Here is a 22,070-nt window from a genome sequence, read left to right as displayed (position 1 = left end):
TTGTGGTTTGTTTTACTATTTTTATAATGCTCTCTGGCAGTGAACTGAATACATCTTTAAGCTGTGGACAAAACAGGCTCTGGAAAACATTCAGCAACAGTTTTCTGACTTTTTTTGACCTAACAACTAATTGATTATTCAATGATGAAAATCATGGTTAATTTTGTGTAGGTCTGCAACTAAATGATAAAATGACATAATACTGTGCATTTTAATATTCTGCAAAGCACACAAATCAAATTTGATTTTGTATATTTGTTACAAATAAGTACATATGGATACAGTTGATATCCACAGTAGCAAATACGTACACATATGAAGTACCAAAAACAACACCAAAAAGCAACATTTTCCTTCCTAATTTTTCCCCTATTCACAGAACAGGCCACAGCCCACCCCCCATGAAATTTTATTCCTCCGGCCTTGTGTATTCTTGATATACCTCCGTAAATGAAAAACAAAATTACCCAAGGGCACTGTGACAATAAATATCAGGGGGAAAGAAACACACCAAATGCTTTTTAGGGTGATCACTGAATGTTTCGATGTGATGTCACGTGTCCATGTATATAATGTAAAGGCCCCTAAACATACATTTAGATTATACATTAAAAAAAAAAACTCTTACGCATGGACAGTATTACATTTTAGAGTCAATGGTCAGAACTTCAACTTTTCAGAACCATGGAGAGTGCCACTGGATTAAAGTGAATAAAAAACATTGAATTACAATTGCGTACTCAATCTACAGATATTTATAATTGATCAACCTTTTAAATCTTTTTACCAAATTTAAGCTCCAATTGCTCATTGGGTACATCTTTTTCAATATAACTGCTACACTTGACAGTTTTTTTAATCATTGGAAAAATGGGACACAAGCCAAGTACTAATGGGATTTGGATATTTTTGGTGGGCATCACTTACAACTTTCTTCTCTGCTTTAAACTGTTGGAAACAAACAACAAAATCAGCATTATTAATCAGGCTAACAGTTGTTACATAATGTTTTCGCAGGATAACTCAAAAAGTAATGAACGAATTTCAGTTAAATTTGGTGAGCAGACAATCCAAGAAAAGGAGAGGTTTTATTCTGAATTTGATATGGAACATACAACCCCTGGCAAAAATTATGGAATCACCGGCCTCGGAGGATGTGCATTCAGTTGTTTAATTTTGTAGAAAAAAAGCAGATCACAGACATGACACAAAACTAAAGTCATTTCAAATGGCAACTTTCTGGCTTTAAGAAAGACTATAAGAAATCAGGGAAAAAAAATTGTGGCAGTCAGTAATGGTTACTTTTTGTAGACCTAGCAGAGGGAAAAAAAAAATATGGAATCACTCAATTCTGAGGAAAAAATTATGGAATCATGAAAAACAAAAGAACGCTCCAACACATCACTAGTATTTTGTTGCACCACCTCTGGCTTTTATAACAGCTTGCAGTTTCTGAGGCATGGACTTAATGAGTGACAAACAGTACTCTTCATCAATCTGGCTCCAACTTTCTCTGATTGCTGTTGCCAGATCAGCTTTGTAGGTTGGAGCCTTGTCATGGACCATTTTTTCAACTTCCACCAAAGATTTTCAATTGGATTAAGATCTGGACTATTTTCAGGCCATGACATTGACCCTATGTGTCTTTTTGCAAGGAATGTTTTCACAGTTTTTGCTCTATGGCAAGATGCATTATCATCTTGAAAAATGATTTCATCATCCCCAAACATCCTTTCAATTGATGGGATAAGAAAAGTGTCCAAAATATCAATGTAAACTTGTGCATTTATTGATGATGTAATGACAGCCATCTCCCCAGTGCCTTTACCTGACATGCAGCCCCATATCATCAATGACTGTGGAAATTTACATGTTCTCTTCAGGCAGTCATCTTTATAAATCACATTGGAACGGCACCAAACAAAAGTTCCAGCATCATCACCTTGCCCAATGCAGATTCGAGATTCATCACTGAATATGACTTTCATCCAGTCATCCACAATCCACGATTGCTTTTCCTTAGCCCATTGTAACCTTGTTTTTTTCTGTTTAGGTGTTAATGATGGCTTTCGTTTAGCTTTTCTGTATGTAAATCCCATTTCCTTTAGGCCGTTTCTTACAGTTCGGTCACAGACGTTGACTCCAGTTTCCTCCCATTTGTTCATTTGTTTTGTTGTGCATTTTAGATTTTTGAGACATACTGCTTTTTCTGTCTTGACGCTTTGATGTCTTCCTTGGTCTACCAGTATGTTTGCCTTTAACAACCTTCCCATTGTTGTTTGTATTTGGTCCAGAGTTTAGACACAGCTGACTGTGAACAACCAACATCTTTTGCAACATTGCGTGATGATTTACCCTCTTTTAAGAGTTTGATAATCCTCTCCTTTGTTTCAATTGACATCTCTCGTGTTGGAGCCATGATTCATGTCAGTCCACTTGGTGCAACAGCTCTCCAAGGTGTGATCACTCCTTTTTAGATGCAGACTAACGAGCAGATCTGATTTGATGCAGGTATTAGTTTTGAGGATGAAAATTTAGAGGGTGATTCCATAATTTATTCCTCAGAATTGAGTGATTCCATATTTTTTTTTCCCTCTGCTTGGTCTAAAAAAGTAACCGTTACTGACTGCCACAATTTTTTTTCTTGATTTCTTATAGTGTTTCTTAAAGCCAGAAAGTTGCCATTTGAAATGACTTTAGTTTTGTATCATGTCTGATCTGCTTTTTTTCTACAAAATTAAACAACTGAATGAACATCCTCCGAGGCCGGTGATTCCATAATTTTTGCCAGGGGTTGTATTTTGGATTCATGATCCAGCACAAATTTTCAGCATTCAGGAACATTTAATCAAAAATATGTACTAATATGAACTTCAATAACATTTTTTTGAGCAGATGAATAATGTCGGAGGAAATAATTTATGTCAGTTTTGAGTTGATCCGGAACACAATTTGGATCCAGAATGTTGAGATATAGTAACATAGACCTTTAAGAAAAAAAAAAGAAGTCATGAATTGATCTTGATGCAATTTTATGAACACACACATATTTTATATATTTACAAAACAAGGCTTAATACTAAATGCAAGTGAAAGATGGTATTTTGGAAGAGGGGAATATATGGCCTCGGCGGAGGTATGCACTCCCCGAGTGCCTTCTAGTGTTGGATATGCATTACATTACAATAAAGTACAGCAACAAGGTACTGAAAATCAATATACAAAATCTGAAATGCTTCTTGTGGAACTCTTCCTTTCGAGACTATGCCAGAGACAAGTTTGCACCACATGTACTGGACAGTAAAAGACAAGGTTTGTGCTAAAACCATTTAATATAATCTTGGTGTGCACGGACGAATGTGCAACAGGCGCAAAAATTATGTGTTTAAAAAATATATAAAAAAAAAAAAAATCACAGCAAAACAGAGGACATACAATCTTCTAAAACTTTCTGCTTCTCTTTAAACATGGCACCGTCCCTCTTCAGAAGTGCTATCTCAGTCTCCAAAGCCTGGATTTTAGCCACAGTACTTTTCTCCCTGCGGCTCAGTTCTGAGATCTTCGAGTGCAAACTCATGATCTTACCCCAAAGCTGCTGTTTGTCCGTGTCCGGTTTGCAGTATGAGTGTTCGTAAGCAGAAATGAGCTCTTCTTCACTGTACTCCCAGTCTTCCGATATGCAGTCGACATGTTCTTCATCTGCTTTTTTCGCAGGGAGAAAGTGAAGAGCCGAACCCGGATCTGCCCTCGCCATGCTGTCTGAGAAAATGTCCAACGACTCGCAGCACAGCACTGTGACACCTGACGCCGACTGCTCTATGGAAACGACCTCTCCAGCAGCGTGATGGGACTCTGAGACAGATGGCGGCTCAGATTTACCTTCCTGAGTGGAACCCGTCAGCTCCTTGTTGTCAGTTGTTGTGCTTGACTGGACCTTACATGTTCTGGTCAAAATGAGTGGCCTCTTACTCGGAGGGGACTCACATCCAGCGGGGTCAAAGTCACTGTCCAATGTCTCCGTGGTGATCTTGGGGCTCCTTTTAATGGTTGTCCCATTCTTCTCACCCTCCTGAAATAAAGATGAACATCATTAATTAGAGGTGGTTCCAGTGCACCTCCTGTGACCTGGACGTCTGTTCTCTGGTCACTTAATAGTGCTCAGAGGACCTTGAACAGATTTCTGGGAGGAAGGGGTTCATCGGACACACAGGTGGCACCACAGTTGGTCAATCACCTCCATCTCACCCTGTCCCCTGCACTGTCTTCTGTCGCATCAACCACATGCATGTCCTCCCTCAACACATCCATAAACCTCCTCTTTGGCCTCCCTCTTCTCCTCCATCCTCAGCATCCTTCTCCCTATATACCCCGCATCCTGCATGACTCCTACTACACATGTCCAAACTCTCTCACTGCTATTTCTGTGTCTAAACATCCAATGTTCATGACTCATCCTGTCCATCCTTGTCACTCGAGAGGAAAATCACAGCATTTTCAGCTCTGTCACCTCCTGTCATTTTGCTAATGCTACTGCCTCCAATCCATACAAAAAACCAGGTGTCACTAACATCTTGTAAACTTTTACTCGTGCAGATGCTCTTCTATCATAAATGACTACTAGTCCATAAGCCTGAAGCCAATTCTGGCCTACTTTGTACCATTTAAGGGGACAAAAGAACACTTATAATCCAGTCTCAGTATAACAGTCTGCACAAAAAATGAATGCTGACCATTGCAGCGTGGAAGCTATAGCCAGGTGGACATCAACAAAGCAGTCAACAATTAAAAATCCTCCAATCATATTTAAAATTATACCACATTATTTGTCTGGTCATAAAGATTCTAATAAAGAATCACCTGTCCACCGCATTACTTTGAGTAGTTGATCTCAAGTATTTGAATTTGTGTACCTTCCCCATTTTACTCCTTCAACCTCACGACGGCGCTTCCTCTCATTCATGGACATCTACTCTCTCCTGTTCCAGCTGACTTTCATTCCTTTTCTCTCCAGAGCAGACCTGCACCACTCCAGGCTCGACTCAACCTGCTCTTTACTCTCCTCACAGATCACAATGTCACCTGCATAGTCCATGGAGGCACCTGTCTGATCTCATCCATTAACCTGGGCATCAAACAACAAGGCCCAGAGCAGATCCTTGATGCAATCCCAACTCCACCTTGAATGCATTGGTCATTCCTACTGCACATTTCACGACTGTCATATGGTCCCCATACATATCCTGCACCACCCTCTGCCACTTCAGACTTCCTCTTAAAATAACTCATCTCTTGTCAAGTAATGTCTTGTCCAAGGACACAGACAGGTAAGATGATCACTGAACCCGGGTCTACATAAGGGTAGTCCAACTTCTAGCCAATTGAACTACCTGCTTGTTTGTAATTTAGTTAAAAACTGATCCTTCAGGAATGTAAAGCTTATGGCAGGTCATCATTCAAGACAGACATATTATGCAGGGAGATTAGTGGGCAAAGCTATCAACACACCTGAATGGGTTACAAGCTTCAGTGGCTGTGACTGGAGAAATTGTACATCTAACAGTTTTTTCCCCTGTTGCATCAGCAGTTATAGTTTTATGGTAATGTGGCCAAGACATTAAAACATCTACCCTCAAGTCTTTTGAGTACATTCTTACAAATGCTATCTTAAATTTCAGCTTTTCAAGTGTGGCCTTTTATTTGGAGCCACTGTGGGTGAAAAATTGTTTCCCCATGTCTGCAGACATATCCCTCACCTGCTTGTCTTTGTTGCTAGAACACATTGTGAGTTCATGACTGAACATCTGATCATGGCTCAGACTAGCCAAAGACCATGTTTGTATTATGAATTATGTTTACATTATGGGAGAGGTCCTTAACACGGCTCACTGAGTGTGGACGTCAGAAGGCTCGGGGGTACATTGCATGCTGTAGCTGTTGGAGTCTCCTCCAGGTGCACCTGTTTTCTGCTTCAACAACAATTAAATGACTCTGCATCATATATCCGAATCCTCCTTGCTTCACCTGTCTCATATTCACAGCTGACATCATGAGAGGAATTCCACAAAAGCCACTTTTTTTAATACAGTCACTGCATTGTATTATGTCAGCAAGCAGAAGCACAATGCTCTAGTATGTCTGTCACAGTACTGCATGTCAAGAAGTAATCACAAAACTATTACATACATTTTGAATGAAAGGAAAAATGGTGGGGACGGATGTGGTCTTCAGGTAGCGAATCCCCCAACGGACGTCAAAGCAGTCCTCTGTGAAATGCTCACTGCACAGGTACTGATGTCGACTTGGCGTCCAGTCCTCCCGCTTCATGTTGTCTACCCATTTCTGAAGCCTGGACTTGTCTTGCAAAGGAAAGCTTTTGAGCAGAGGGAGAGAAATAAAGGGCTATTTCCAAATACCTTGATACGGCACATCCTCTATGGGGTACACAGTGTTTTTATACACAAATCATCCTTTGAGGGTGTGTCTACATCCATCCATGGCTCAACGGATGGACAGTTTCAGTTGAGACTCAATAAAGACTTTAAGAAATGAGCACAAACATGTCTTAAAAACAGAAATCCATTTTTGTAGATATTGCCTTAAATGGAAAGGAGGTGCTCCTCACTATACTCCCCCCATCAGACCAAGTGGGCGAGTCAGAGCATTGAAGTGTGACATCACGTATCCATAACAACATTCAAACTGGTTCTACACTTATTGTCAAAATGGCCATTTGTGTAATTGTGCAGATCAATTCCATCCTTGTGGACATTGGTGATGGACTAAGATAAACGTCTGTATATTTAATGTGGGTAGGGCCCATGGCATGTGTCTCTGCACCTCCCCGGCACATCAGTTCAGAGGTCACACTGCTAGAAACAACACGTCACCCAGTTCTAGAAGTGCCAGTTGGGAATTGGGCTGCTTTCGGGAAACTAGCCCGGATCGCCAGTGTCACAGTTCAACATGCAAACTATTAGGCTACATCCCCGTCTAAAACAAATAAGGTCATTAGCCATCTAAATTATTTTATTTATATGTGTTTTTGTATCTACCATCAGTTTGGTGACAGAATATTAATTTAGTTCACTACCGCAGCACTTGCAGAAGCCACCGCAATTCACAAAGCTCCCTGGAAGGACACATTAGAAGGGCACTGGTTTTATAGTCTTTCAGGGTCCCATCATCCCCTGCGCACGTGGAGTGGTTCCGGTTCAATTCGCCAGTTGTAAATAATGAAAATCCACATGTATAAGAACATATGTAAGGCGGCAGACTTTAGAACCCACAGAGCACAATTCACAAAATTTTAACTTATTTTTCTTGCTAGCTTGCAACATTCCTCACAGTCACTTGTAAATTTAGGCCCGGTTTACTCAACTCATCTTTTGACGTTCGTCGTTGCACAAAGCACTTAGTCGGTTAAAGTTTCGTGTTACCCCACTAAAGTTTTTAGCTTGGTACAGAGGAGGCTAATCTTATTTTAGTTGACAAAACTTCAGTGTCTTACCTCAAAAAAGGCAGCTATCATGTACCACCGCTTGACGGAGGAGGAAGCAAGGAAAGACGTGTGGCGGGAGCGGGTGTTCCGAGACCGGAATAATCCATTGGAGATGTTCACGGACGCCAAGGTCGGGAGTGCTTCTCCTGTGCTGCGGCGGACTCTGCTATGTTTGTAGCAGACGAACCAACCTGGAAATAAATAAAACTGTCGCACATTGGAGGCGTTTATTGGTAACGGCACTCGCAAGGCTGCTATGACCGTGAAAATCGTCGACTAACATAAGACGGCTAATCTACAAGTTTAGCCGTTGATGTGAAACGGAGATGACACGGATAATGTTGGGCGACTAAGCTTAGTCGACTAAGTAAGCTTAGTAGACGAAAAGGTTTGACAGCATTATGAAACCGGGCCCAAGCAACCATTTGTGTAGAACCAGCTGAGCGGTTGTCAAGGGGTGGTGATGTCATCACTTCAGTGGGCGTGTCTCACACAGCAAACAGAATGTACACATATTTAACTGCAAAAGGCACTTTAAAATATATATTTTTGCACAACACGAGCCCTTTAAACTGACTGACTGGTCACATCACTGTCCATTAGCTGAGAAACATTTGGAGCTCAAATAAAATCACATACGGATAGAAGCTAATTCTTTTGTTGTCATGGCTTGACGCTGCCCCCCTGCGGTTTCTGCAGACTTTCACAGCGCAGTACCGTGGCATTCCTGCAGAAAAATAAAATAAAACCCCAAAAGCCCACATGAAAAGAAAACTCTCAGCACATTCCACACAAATGAACACGCTCCTCTCTCACAGCGGATGTGACGTATCACGTCAAGCTAGGTGGCGTTCATACGGCAACGCAGCGAAGTGAAAGGGCGGTAGCATTTTGCTATTCTGTCCCTAAATCATTCTTCAACTGTTTTATACAGAATAACACAAGCTGAAGCAAAATTATTCATCTGTTGTTGGTATTAATGGAATGCGCGATAAAATCTCACGACAATACGCGAATGTACGACAGCAAGGCGAGAACGGAAATCAGTAAAAGGTATCTATCTTGCACCTCGTCTCCTTCTCAGGCTATAGACTTTGTCCACGTGATCCATTTTCCCCCAATCAAATAGATGTTCGTAACCAGTGGAGCGCAAGTAGCCAATCACGTTGCGAGTCGTGGTGTTTCGTGTCCGGACTGCAGTTCGTCGACAACTGTTAGCTTTCGTTTCATTTGCCTCCAGTAGTTGATAGGAGACGGACTCAAAGGCTGTTAAATCATTACGTCTTCGGGTAATAGCACTATTTTTCTTTTCCAGTGAACTATTAATGTATTCGAATAGTCTCAGCGGTCGATAAAAATGACATTGTTACGAGCCTGACATTGTTACAACTAGTAGCACGAGCTAACTAAAGTGTATAACATTTATATGTTCACGTGTTGTTTTACAAAAGGATTTTGGAGTATCATGAAATGATGTATCAAGTGAATAACATGCGCGTTCATCATTTGTTAGTATGAAAACGAAAACGAACTTAAAATTTATCATTTAATTATTTATTACTTATTACATAAATACTTAATTATTCACTACATATATATATATATATATATATGCAAGTTTCCCCAAAACGTTACTCTCACTAAAGTTATAACAAAATTGATTTACATTTTAAAACGTTCATAATTATAATCTTAAATGCATTTTACCTTATTTATTAAAAAATCCTGACACAAGCTGTTATTTGTTTTCTATTTGTGTGTTGTATTTATGATGTGTGTGTGTGTGTGTATGTATGTATGTATGTGTATATATATATATATATATATATATATATATATATATATATGAAATTAAACGCTGTGAAAAAAAATTCTGTGTATGTTAGATGTTTATGGCTTTTAGCATAGAGTGTGTGTTTTTAAATCAATTATTTAAAATAGTTTGCAAATTTTTTTAAATGTCTGTACTACTCGACATTTGGCATTTGTCTTGATAAAAGACTCGAATGGTTAAATTGTTAAAATGGTTGCTTTGGCAGCTGACTAATCATTTACGCACCAAATTAAAGTGTCAAGATATTGAGTTTGGAAACCTGTTTTTAAGGTTCTCTTGGGTTTTTAGAAATGATAATTGAACTGTGACAATGATCTCTTGACAGCAACGGTTTGAAGTGCGAAATCTAGCAGAATGGCCACAACACAGTCAATGATACTGCTAGCAGTCCATGTTTTACTGATCTCAGAGTTCATCCTGGCGAAGAGAGACTACTATGAAATTCTGGGGGTACCCAGAGATGCCTCAGAGCGCCAGATCAAGAAGGCCTTTCATAAACTGGCACTGAAGTACCATCCTGACCGCAACAAGGAACCAAATGCAGAGACAAAGTTCAGAGAAATCGCAGAGGGTGAGTGAGACATGTTGTTACTGGTTACTAAAAATGTTTTCCACAGTTTAAACTCGGATATTGAAATGATAACGTGCAGTTTAATTAGAGATTTCACTGACATAACCTTGGCAGCGGAGTTTCTTTTTTTGTTGCTGTTGTTTTTTTGTTTTAAGTACCAAACATGGTGGCTTTGTGGTTAGCACTGTTGCCTCACAGCAAGAAGGTCACAGGATCCATTCTCACCTGTGGCCTTTCTATGTGGAGTTTATATGTTCTCCCATTGTTTGCGTGGGTTCCCTCCGGGTGCTCCGGCTTCCTCCCACATCCAAAAGACATGCAGGTTAGGTGGATTGGAAACTTTAAATTGTTCGTAGGCATTCACGTGAATGCGTTTGTTTGTCTATACGCGACAGATGCATCTTGTCCAGGGTAGAACCCTGCCTCACGCCCTATGACTGCTGGGATAGGCACCAGCCCCCCATGACTCTAAACTGGAGTAAGCGGTTGAAGATGAGTGAGTGAAGAACCAAATGCCAAAAACAGTGTCTACTTTAAAGCCCATCATGTCAAGGTTGTACAGAAAATGGCAACAAATAAACAAAATATCGTCACACACCCAAATGAACTAAACCTCTTAATTGCCTCTACACCCTTCCACATTCCTTATTTGATAAGAACTCTTCCTTGTAAGATGCAACAAATATAACCTCTTCCTGTTCTGACATGACACAATCCTTGATCATGATAACTGGGTGTTGGCTTTCCTCCAAACAACTTGGATGTGTTTGTAAGTGGCATGTCAGTGCCTTAAGCATGATTGTTATGGAGATCTGGCATGTGTCCAGGAAAGTCTGCTCAACAAAAGCTGTCATTTTGTTAATTTAAAGGGGATATCATGCAGACCAACCCTTTAAAATCGAGTGAAGCCCGACGCACCAAATCAAACAAAATTGTCACTTTGTTTTGCCTTTATAATATCCCATAAACGTCTGCCACCTGCTGGATGGTGAGAGAATGCTGTTTTGATGATGGATTAGGAAGCAGTGTAGTTAGCAGTGGCATTTTCTGTTGTCAGAACTGCATCATATAATATCTAGCATGTTATCCATCACAGGGTGAGTGAGGCATGTTGTTACTAGTTAATAAAAATGTTTTCCACGGTTTAAGCTCAGATATTAAAATTATAACGTGCAGTTTAATTAGAAAAGAGGACTTCAATACAGTTGAAGTCCTGATTCTTCTTCCATCTCATATATAGTAAAACTTGGCTAAACGGTCATTGTATAAAATGGATTTTCGCACTCACCGAATAAAAGTCCATCATCTTTATTTTGGAATTTAAGAGTCCTTAAGTAACAGAACATGCTGTAGTGTGCCTGTGTTACTCATGTCTGTTGTTAAACTCACCCCCAGGAAAATGCTGTGGTAAAAAGTGAACTCCACATACAGAAACAGAAGTGTGACTTCTACTCTAGTACCACGTATTGTGTATTTTTGTCTCTTAGCATATGAGACGCTGTCTGATGAAAAGAGGAGGAGGGAGTATGATCAGTTTGGCCACGGCCCGTCACCGGGAGAGGGCTACAGAGGTGGCAACAACGCCAGAAGCGACGGCGCCTACAACTTCAGGCAGCACTTTGAGTCCTTCAACTTCAACTTTGACGACATCTTCAACGACGCCGACCCATTCGGCCAGCAGCACACCTTTCACCACAATGCGCACCATAAGCGACACTTCGACACCCACTTTCAGGCGCACCAGGAGGCCATGAACAAGCACAGGAGACACTTCCAGCAGGGGAGCTTCGGCGGCGGGTTCTTTGACAGCACGTTCGAGGACTTGGAGAAGATGTTCTCCTTTCACACCACGCAGACTGAAAACACATTCCAGCGCTCGAGAAAGCAGCACTGCAGGACAGTGACCCAACGCCGCGGCAACATGGTCACCACCTTCACCGAATGCTCCTAAGACATGGAGAACATTTGGAACAGAGTGCTAATGTATTGCCTGACAGTGTGACATGTTTTTTTTGTGCAGCTTTTTGTTATTTGTGGCAATTTCTTGTAGGAACAAATATCCGATAAGATGCTTCCAGCAATGACACAGATGTGGTTGATGGAAAATGTTTTTGACTTATTGGGGCGCTACTTCTTCAGTTAGCTCCCCAGGCTCATTGTTCTTATCTGTTGTCATCGTGCATGATGTTCTCTGGTATGGCCGAAAGCAAAACTTATCGTTTGTATATTTGCACAGACATGCAGCTATCTAGGCCGTACTGTTTGTTCGGCGTGCTCCGCAACACGCTCACAAGCACACAAGGAGACATCGAGATGCTAACTCTGCAGTGACTAGACTTTTTTGACTGTCTTCAACATACTACAAAGCCTGTGAGAATTTGTGACTCACACCTTTGGCAGATTTTTGCTGCTTTGCATCCACAAGACATGCAAGTTCAGTTATCAACTCTGACCTCATTTTAGTTTCTTTCTACAGATTTGCATCCTTCACTCAAACAGAATAGGAGATTGGGAGTGCCGGAATGTCACGGGCTGGTTGTTTTTGTACACTCTACTGTTTCGTCATCAGCTGATGTTGAGACTATCGGCGGATGGTGGGGAGTGGCGGGTGTTTCGAAGCGGTTTGGTCAGTTTGCTGTCCTGATCGTAATGTGCAATATTTAGCACCTTCGCTGTTCATGTTACCAATCATTCGTAGACATGTAAGTGAAGTCTGCACTTTGTATGTGTGTGTGTGTGTGTTCGTGCATATGGTATTCATTTCATTCTGCGAGTACCCGCGATTGCTGACTGGTTGAGTGATGTTAAAGATGAATAAAGTTTTTAAAAAGAGCCTTGGGGAAAATGGGTTGTTTTGTGTGGGGGGAAAATAAAGTGTCAGAAATGCAGTTAGATAAACACCACATCAATCCAAGAACCGACTTGCGTAATGACCCTGCGTAATGTCCCATTGGAGAGTGGCGTCAACTCAGAACATGGCGCCATTTTGGATCTAACTGCGCTGAGCTACTGAATGGACCTTTAATTTTTTTCAACATTTTATTAAATCATTTAACCACATACAGCAACACATCCAGGTACAGATACTATAAAAATAAATATAAAAATAGTTAAGCTATCAAATTTACAATTTATGATGATGTATTTAATTAATTTAAAGCCTGATTTATGCAGCTGCTACTCTCTAACTCCATGTCATGCAATGACAAGTTCTCCGTCTCTGGATTATTCTTTATTTTGGACTAATTTGACCCTCAACAAGCTTTTCTTTCTACAGTCATCACCAACAAATAAAAGGTATGCAGTACATTTTCCTCTTTTACCAACTTCGTACTGGAAATGTGATTCGGACTTTTCTCATCCATTTATCAGCGTGCGCGCTATGAAGCATAATATGATGGCAGACGAAGGATTAACAGCAGAAAAGTGTCAAATCACAGCCTTTTGTGTTTGATTTAACAGGTGCACATCGAACACTTTGGAAAAAACTAAACGGTCGGACTTTTAATCACAAATGATTCTTCTCCCACTTTCCACAAATTGACGAGTGTCAGAGCTGAACTTTAATTTGTACCTCTGCACGTCCAGACTGCTCGGGGTTTTTAATGGAAATACATTGTGACTGGACGGAACATTTTATCCGATGTGAGCGAAAAATCCGTTATGTACGGTGTTAATTACATGGAAAACAATACAAAAACTTTGGGACTTGTTTGTCCGGTGACTGGGAATATCTGATTTATACAACGACGGTTTAGGTACGTTTTACTGTACATGGAACTGAACAATAAATTTACCTCACAAAGCTGACTTTATTTTCCCAAATTTTTCTTATGTTCGGATCTGAAGGGAATCTGTACATCTTGAAGCCTTAGCTGTTAGTATTTGTGCATCCAAATGCACAGCAACCCGGCATTTTTTTTCATGTCACCACTCTCACTAATAAAGGCACTCTAATATCCCATAGATGTGTCTGCCACCTAGTGGCTAGTAGATGGTTGAAGAGTAATTTGTGAGAGACCAACTGTTTATGCATAAAAATATGGTAAATTAGAGGAATGGTTACCTTCAATGTGTTTCACAGCATTTAAGTTGTAAAACTCCATAGACACGTTTATATCTCCACACAATCCTGTGGAAAGGATTTTGTATGAATTCAGCTGTGAAGGTGAGGAAAAAGTAGCTGGTCAAGCAACGTACATCATGAATGGGCTCCATGAGAAAGCGAGAGAAATTTAGTAGATCAGAACTCTTCTCTCTTTCAACATACTATAGTTTCAGTTAAGCTTCTGTCATTTCAAAACAGCCTGGTCTGGTGGCTACCAAGGCTCCTGCTGCTTGTTCTCCAGTGGTTCTATGGGGTAAGAGTTGGACTACCACTATACAGACCAGGGTTCGAGTCCAGGTATGTACTTCAGGCAATCTGTCTATGTCCTTGGACAAAACACTTCATCTACATATAGTGCAGCAGATAACTGAAACAATCGTGCAAATGGTGATACAAGCACCAAAGTTGGCACAAATATTCCTTAGACATTACTCTTTTGAAAAAGCGACTGGCCACTTAAATTTTCAATAGGTAGCCAGGTAGGGGTCAATTGAAGAATTACACCTTGTATCACCATTTGCACGATTTTGCTCTAAATATTCTCTTAGCTCTCTTCTCTCTCTCTTCGTGGTGAAGAGAGAGCTGAGTAGGGGGGCAAAGCTCTCGATTTACCGATCGATCTACGTTCCGATCCTCACCTATGGTCATGAGATTTGGCTCATGACCGAAAGAATGAGATTGTGAGTACAAGCGGCCGAGATGAGTTTCCTCCGCAGGGTGGCTGGGTGCTCCCTTAGAGATAGGGTGAGGAGCTCGGTCACTCAGGAGGAGCTCGGAGTTGAGCCACTGCTCCTCCACGTCGAAAGGAGTCAGTTGAGGTGGCTTGGGCATCTTTTCCGGATGCCCCCTGGACGCCTCGCTGGAGAGGTGTTCCGGGCACGTCCCGTTGGGAGGAGGCCCCGGGGAAGACCCAGGACATGCTGGAGGGACTACATCTCTCGGCTGGCTTGGGAACGCCTTGGGGTTCCACTGGAGGAGCTGGGGGAGGTGTGTGGATCGGGAGGTCTGGGCGGCTTTACTTGAGCTGCTGCCCCCGCGACCCGACTCCGGATAAAGTGGAAGAAAATGGATGGATGGATGGATGGATGGATGGATATTCTCTTAGCTGCTGCACTAATAGTTCCGATCCACCCAGGTGTAAATGGGTACTGGTGTAGGCTGGGGAAGTAACCTGTGTTAGACACAACCAATCCAGGGGGAGTCATGAACTCTCATCTGCTCTCAGGGTATTTGGGGACAGGCACTGGCCTGGTGGGCCTCAGGGTCTCTCTACGACTTAATGGGGATAATGCTAAAATGTGCTCACACAAATGCGGCTGCATTCTGGGGGGATGTAAAGCTATGGAATTTTGCCCATGTGAAGCGTTTATGTGCATGTGATCCAGCACAACAGTGCCTCAATGCTGCAGACCCCAATTCCAAGTCTTGAGAATGTTTCGGTGCTGTAGCTGGTGTATTTGAGTGGATTATCCTGATATTTTGTAAGATTACATATTTAGAAGGAAGACAACACTTGCTACTGGACATTCATCCACAAAACTGTTGTTCAAGCTCTACTCCAGCAGGGAGCGCACTTCTATAAGAAGAGAAGGCCAAAAGTAGAAGCAGATGTGCAAATCGAAACCTTTAAGATAAGATAAGATAAGCTTTATTGATCTCACAGAGGAGAAATTCACATGTTACGTTAGCTCTTAAGAAAACACAAGGTGGGTGCAAATAGAGGAAAATGTTCATCAAACAGGACAGGACAGTAACAGGAAAGGGTCTGCTGTTACTGGGTTGCACGTGTCTGAAAAAACAAACTGTACCTGCTACAGTGAACCACTACAAAGCAGAGTAAAGAGAAATTGTGTCGACTCATTTGCAAATGTCCTGAGTAGAAGCTATAACTATTTTAAGCCACAGAATACATTGGACTTCATGCCATCCACAATATGCTGTTCTTGAATTCGGAAGTAGATGAGGAGACGAATGTTGCCATAGTTCCAGACAAATTTATCCCTATGTTTTTTCCACCTCATGACATGGTACGATACCCCAGTAAATGGCTACAGTCAAATGATGTCCTGCAGCCTGTACTGTTTATATGCCCCTCCTTTTTGAAGGTACAAACTATTCCTGTATTTTAAGAACATAAAGGACAAGAAGATACACAACGGCAGAGTTGAGTACCTCTGCTTTCTCAGTTTTAAGTACACACACTGTATTGAAGTACTGATACTTCTTCCATCTCATATACAGTAAAACTCGCCTAAACGGTCATCGTATAAAATGGATATTCGCACTCACTGGACAAAAGTAAAAGTCTCAATCCTTTTGTATGGTTTTCCACATTTAAAAAAACACCCTGTGTATAACGGATTTTGTAACAGATTTTTTCTCACATCGGCCAAAACGTCCCGCCCCATCGTAATGTATTTCCATTAAAAACACCTCGCATGTACCAGACAGAGTAGTCTGGCCATGCCCAGTAACAAGTACAAAATGAAGTTCAGCACTGACACTCGCCCATTTGATTTTGATTTTGATTTATTTATTTATTCAAACTGTGCTGAGATACTGGACCTAAATGAGGCAGGGCGTAATTCAAGGCCAGTGATTATTAACAAAATACTACTTGTTGCCGGCACGGTAATATGGTGTTAAGTTTCATACGTATCCCTGGGTGTGACAAACCAAACAGCTTTAGATCACAGCCCTCTGCGTGGCTGCAAACTCTCCCTGGAGCCTGACATGCACCTGCTAATTTGGAGACTGCAGAGAGCTGTGATTTGTCACTTTTACGTTTTCACTCTTTCCTCTCCCGTCATATTTTAAAAGTTTTTGAAGTGCGCCCGCCGAGTACATTTCGATCATGGATCAAATATGTTTGGCAGAAAAGTCCACAAATATGACAAATTTTACAATGAGTCAGAAAAAGACGCTCAAATGACCCACAATTCATGGAGAAAAATGGTTGATGATTGTTTTATACGTATAACGGATTTCGATTATAACGGACAAAATTTGCTTTTCCAGCTGAATCCATTATATGTGCGTTTTACTGTATGTGCAGTTCCATGAAACTGACATGTCAGTTACTGGTTTCAGTGCTCCTGTTGTGATCTAGCAATTTAAGGACACACTATCACTAACAAAACCTGTGAAACTACAATCTAGCACGTCTTTACCTCTAAGCTCTGTAGTATTTCTTCAATTCTACAATCTATAATACTTCTTCAAATCTCCAAGTCTTTTGCAAAGCTATTATCTACAATACCTTTCTGAACAGGCAGTCTACAATATTTTGAATCTACAACTGGGGAATCTAAAATATGCTATCAAGTCTATGAAACCTCTCACTGTAATACCTATTCTATGTCTTCAACTCTATGATCTATGACACTTGTTCTACTTTGCTATGTAAAATACTTGTAATTGATGATACTTCTTTCTTCAACTCCTCAAATTTATGATCTAAGCTACTTCTCGGAAATGGCAGTAGTTCTTTGAGTCTGTGATCTACAATACGTGTGACTGTATGATTTATAGATCATAAACAAATAACAGATTGTAGAGTCAAATTACTTCTTCAATTATATAAGGTAGGTCTTCAGCTCTACAATCTAAGATTCTTCTTTGACTGTGATCTATGATATGTCTTACCATACACTATGATATTTATTGAAATTTATCATCTATAATACTTCTGCAGGTCTATGATATGACACATCTTCAACTCTATAACCTAAGATACTAAATGATAATATTTCATCAACACTGTGATCAAATGTCTTCCTTCAACTCTCCAAATCTACTATCTGATTTAATTCTAGAAATCATGATATGATTGGCTTTCATCTGTGATACTTTTTCAAATCTGCAATCAATGAATGTTTGACTCTATGATGTACAAAATCCCTTCAAATCTGCAATTAGATGACTATAGTATTTACAAAATCAATTAAATTTATTCCTCGACTTCATAGGTTCACAGATTTTTAAGAAGAAAATGCTATGTTCCTTTCAATCTAGTATATTTTTTAAAAACCATAAACCTACAAAACGTTCAATTTATTCTTCAACTGGAAAGACAGAGAGGATAACAGAATAAAACAGAGTCAAATCTTCATGTATGCATTAATCGAAGGCAGTTCTGTCCACATATCTCAATATCTCATGGCATATGTTACAGATGTTCATAGCAATCACATGCTTTTCAGTGATTCTGGCCGCATGCTTCTCCAGTCTTCCCACATTCTGGAATTATGAATTCCAGAAAGATGTGACATTAAAAACAAACTCTTTCAGCTCATAAATGCCACCTCTCAAACTGATTAGTAAAGGGTTCTCCATTACAACATCTTCAGTCACACTAACCAACGGAACAAAAACGCCTTTGGCATGTAGACCACACACACACACACACACACACACACACACACACACACACACACACACACACACACACACACACACACACACACACACACACACACACACACACACACACACACACACACACACACACCCAGAGAGAGAGATCTGTGTGTTTTACACTGTTCTTATTTTCCTGACAAATGCACTCGAAGAACAACACACCAGAGATAATCACTGCCGCAGATGATATTTCATGCTCATCTCTTCCTCTGTGCTGCCTTTGTGATACTTGACAGTGCCAATCATGAGTGACAATTTAATGTCTGTAATCTCGATTAGTGTCTTCACTGGTGGAAAGGTTATGGAAGAGCCAGCAAATGCCAACCCAAAGTAACTGGCATGGTTTTACATCTTGTGATAAACCTGTTGGCATGTTCTCTTCATTGTACACTTTCACATGAATATGCCTGCTTGCTGCAGGGTGTTCTTGATCTGGCCAGTTGTTGCCCCTTCACCAGGGACACCCACCTTGATAGTCTGTACCTCTTGTTGTCATCGATAGTTTTTATTTAGAATGTGTCAAATAGTAGCACTGACCACACCTACGACCCTAGCTTATATGCAGTGCAAATGTCAGTGCCAGTTTCATTTCATTGACACAGCTGTCATTTTCACACCCAGCACCTACATAGGCAGGTTCACAACATCCGTACACTCCGACTGTATGCACAGGGATGTCGCTGGTGCATCAAACTACAACACAACTGAACTGAAAACACAAAAAACAATCCTCTAAAAATAAAAACAATCACTGATTGAAATGTACAGAACTTCACCTTAATGCTTCACCTCAGGGAGCTTTGGTGGCTGCTCTCTCACACTTTGAAGCATAGTGTGCAGATACATTAACTTGCCAGAAATCCTCTCACTCGAGTCCACTATATAAATAGCAAAGCACAAGGTTCCAGCCAAATCACACCTATGATTGACGTCAGATGACTTATGCTAATTCTAGAAATCCTCCTCAGTAGTTTCTCGTAGTCCAAGGGGTTTTCTTTTCCATCTTCATTAACCACCCCCTTGAACACAAGCTCGGGGTGATCAGGACGCTTCAACACAGAGCCCTACAGGTGCCCACAACTGCAGAGGGAAGGGCTAAAGAACAACAACTTGTCCGGAAAGCCCTCACAGTATGTGGGTACCCACAATGGTCCCTGGACAAAGTGCAGAAGTCCCAGAGAGCAAAGAGACCAGATAGACAGGAGACGGAGACAAGAAGAAGAGGAGTGTCTCTCCCTTATTTAGCAGGAGTAGGGGAAAAACTACAGAGGATCTTCAGACAGCACAAAATCCCAGTTTACTTTAAACCGGTTAACACCTTGAGACAGAAATGAGTTCACCCTAAGGACAGGATCCCTAGTTACAAACAGAGCAATGTAGTGTATTCTATCAGATGTCAGAAAAACTGTAACGAACACTACATAGGTGAGCCTAAGCAACCTTTACACAAAAGGCTATACCAGCACCGCAGAGAGGGCACCAGTGGACCTCAGTCTGCAGTTCATCTCCACCTTAAAGACACTAACCACACATTTGAGGACAAGGAAGTTAAAATATTAGCCAGAGAGAAGAAATGGTTTGAGAGAGGGGTCTTGGAGGCATTCTTTGTGAAACGTTTAAAACCCAGCCTTAACCGGGGAGGGGGTCTGAGACACACTTTATCCCCTGTTTACAATGGGGTACTCAGGTCAAAGCAGTTTCAGTCTTTTGTTCATGGTAATGAGTCATTCACGTCATCAGCAGTCATCAAGGGAGCCACCATGAGAGGGTCCGTCCCATCATTAGGAGGAAGAGCTGCCCTGTCATTAGGAGGGTGCTAACTAGAGCACAATAGGTGCTAATTAGAGCTATTGTTTAGTCACTAGCCTATAGCAGTCTGCCTCTCGGTAGGAGGGGTCTGGTTAGGTTTAAAACTCCAGCATTTGTGACTTCTTGATTATTCTTCTCTACAAGAGTCAAGACAGAAGTCAGACCACCAGAGCAAGAATTTTAGCTGAGGAAGCTTCTGCGATTTGAAGCGAAACGTCCTCGCGTCAAGCAACCCAGTCCAGTCGAAGATTCAAGCTTCTCTACCATCTTCATTAATGTTAATAAGTGAATACAGAGATACTGTATGTCATCTATTGCCATCACCTGAGCTGCAAAGCTCTTGCAGAGCAAATGTCCCAGTTATTTCATGGGAGCACGGTTCCAGATCCAATGAGTATTTCATGTCCAACACTAGTGTAATCAGACTGATCTACACCACTGCTACAGACTTTGATTGTTGAGTTCCCATAAAATATTTCAGTTTGGGCTTGTTACAAATCAGGATGAAAGCTGTTCATAGGAAATGAAACCACCATTATGTGCTACATGTGACCCAGACAGGACTGCTTAGTCATCCTTATCCTACAGTTTCATTTCCGCAGTCAAGTGTCCAAAGCCATAGCAATACCTCTAATCTGATTTTTTTTTTCAGATTATACAACATTTCAAACATTTAGTATTTAAAAATGTTGAGCCAATGATTTTCTCTACTCAATTCTCAATTGTAATGTAACTGATTAGTGCTATAAATAAAACTATTAGTTTTGTTTATATTATGTACTACTACTGCTACTACTACACCTAATGCCATGAAGATGTGGAGGCTACACATCCTTCAGGACGTGGTGGGCAAGGTTCTTTTGGACAACATTAAGCCAATGGGTCCTTGGTACCCCTTTAGGTCTACGCCAACTTGCCTTCATGTTGAAGTATGTTGGGGCAGGATGATTGGCTGGGAGACTGCAAAAGTTCCCAAACTACTGGAGGCAGGCCTAAGCAAGGGTTCAAAGTATGAGTAGTTGCTGTTAGCACTGTCTAAACTCGTTGTTGGATACATGTTCAATCAAACAGTCATTTTCAGTGACTTATGTTATGAGACCTTCTATATTTAATCAGAGAAAAGTTGTAATATTACCTATATACTCCATTTGAGTTCCTAGAAAAAAAAAGGTAGTTATCACATAAGAAGTAGTCTATAAAAGCCCAGAGGAGAATTGCCATTGGTGTGTATCCTCAAGTTCCATAACTTGAATCTACTCCCCCTGGATGGAACGCCAGTCCATCACAAGTTACTTCGCTAACCCAGTAACCCATTCACAGCCCGGTGGACAGTGCAGGTTTGTCCAAGTGTCTTGTTCAAGGACACAGACAGGTAGTGTAACCAGGAATCAAACCCAGATCTATATATTGGTAGCCCAACTCCTTGTCCCATTTTTTTTACATACCTGATATTTTTAGATTTTTTTGGCTTCACCGGGTTCTCCGAGTGCTTTAGATTTAGTTCCATTTTGTAAGTGCTGTACCTGGGCTGCAGTTTTCTTTTGCTTCTCTGGCCTTACTCATACAATTGTCCAGAAGCGATGAGTCCTTTGGTTTATCCCTGTAATTTTAAATCAGTTTTTAAATTATTCATCAACTCAATTATTTCAATTATTCAAAAATTCTTTGACAGCACTTCAAAGATGCAACACTTATTTGCTCAGAAAGACTAGACTGACTCCGTGACCCAATCCTGGATAAGTGGTTGAAGATGAAGTGAACTGATATGACTGTGGGCAAAAGCACATTTACAAACCGAAACTAGACAACGTTCTTGACTTATACTGACCTC

General features: G+C 40.9%; 2 protein-coding genes and 1 long non-coding RNA gene across 4 annotated transcripts; 2 read left to right on the top strand and 1 right to left on the bottom strand.

The window, feature by feature from the left end:
* Window positions 1-3,389: 3,389 nt before the first annotated feature.
* LOC117504095 (THAP domain-containing protein 5-like) lies at window positions 3,390-8,423 on the bottom strand. Its single transcript, XM_034163465.1, has 3 exons — window positions 8,138-8,423; window positions 6,184-6,370; window positions 3,390-4,069 (listed from the first exon to the last, which is right to left on the bottom strand). Exons 1-3 carry the CDS (start codon window positions 8,260-8,262, stop codon window positions 3,413-3,415), a joined length of 969 nt encoding a protein of 322 aa, XP_034019356.1. The 5' UTR covers window positions 8,263-8,423; the 3' UTR covers window positions 3,390-3,412.
* A 233-nt stretch (window positions 8,424-8,656) lies between these two features.
* LOC117504096 (dnaJ homolog subfamily B member 9-like) lies at window positions 8,657-12,115 on the top strand. Of its 2 annotated transcripts, none has more exons than XM_034163466.1 (3): window positions 8,657-8,787; window positions 9,655-9,903; window positions 11,391-12,115. In XM_034163466.1, the coding sequence occupies exons 2-3, from the start codon at window positions 9,687-9,689 to the stop codon at window positions 11,852-11,854; spliced, it is 681 nt and encodes a 226-aa protein (XP_034019357.1). In that variant the 5' UTR covers window positions 8,657-8,787; window positions 9,655-9,686; the 3' UTR covers window positions 11,855-12,115. The 2 variants fall into 2 exon arrangements, with proteins under 2 accessions (XP_034019357.1, XP_034019358.1); XM_034163467.1 differs by having other exon boundaries at window positions 8,665-8,787; window positions 9,658-9,903.
* LOC117504097 lies at window positions 9,254-12,115 on the top strand. The gene is made up of 2 exons (XR_004558723.1): window positions 9,254-9,289; window positions 11,924-12,115. It is a non-coding gene; the product is annotated as an uncharacterized LOC117504097 (long non-coding RNA).
* Window positions 12,116-22,070: the final 9,955 nt, after the last annotated feature.

This window comes from Thalassophryne amazonica, chromosome 22 (assembly GCF_902500255.1).
Source record: "Thalassophryne amazonica chromosome 22, fThaAma1.1, whole genome shotgun sequence".
Classification (NCBI taxonomy): Eukaryota; Metazoa; Chordata; class Actinopteri; order Batrachoidiformes; family Batrachoididae; genus Thalassophryne; species Thalassophryne amazonica.
This window is presented reverse-complemented; position numbering and strand designations above follow the sequence as displayed.

What these genes read in the sequence shown, in the direction of transcription:
- LOC117504095 (XM_034163465.1), bottom strand. Translation starts at nt 8,262, where the DNA reads ATGTGGGCTTTTGGGGTTTTATTTTATTTTTCTGCAGGAATGCCACGG. An exon ending in AAAAGAATTAGCTTCTATCC is followed by an intron (nt 6,371 to 8,137) that starts GTATGTGATTTT and finishes TCTGCTCAAAAG; the next exon opens with CTTTCCTTTGCAAGACAAGT. An exon ending in TTTTTCCTTTCATTCAAAAT is followed by an intron (nt 4,070 to 6,183) that starts GTATGTAATAGT and finishes TCTTTATTTCAG; the next exon opens with GAGGGTGAGAAGAATGGGAC.
- LOC117504096 (XM_034163466.1), top strand. Translation starts at nt 9,687, where the DNA reads ATGGCCACAACACAGTCAATGATACTGCTAGCAGTCCATGTTTTACTG. An exon ending in GTTCAGAGAAATCGCAGAGG is followed by an intron (nt 9,904 to 11,390) that starts GTGAGTGAGACA and finishes TTTGTCTCTTAG; the next exon opens with CATATGAGACGCTGTCTGAT.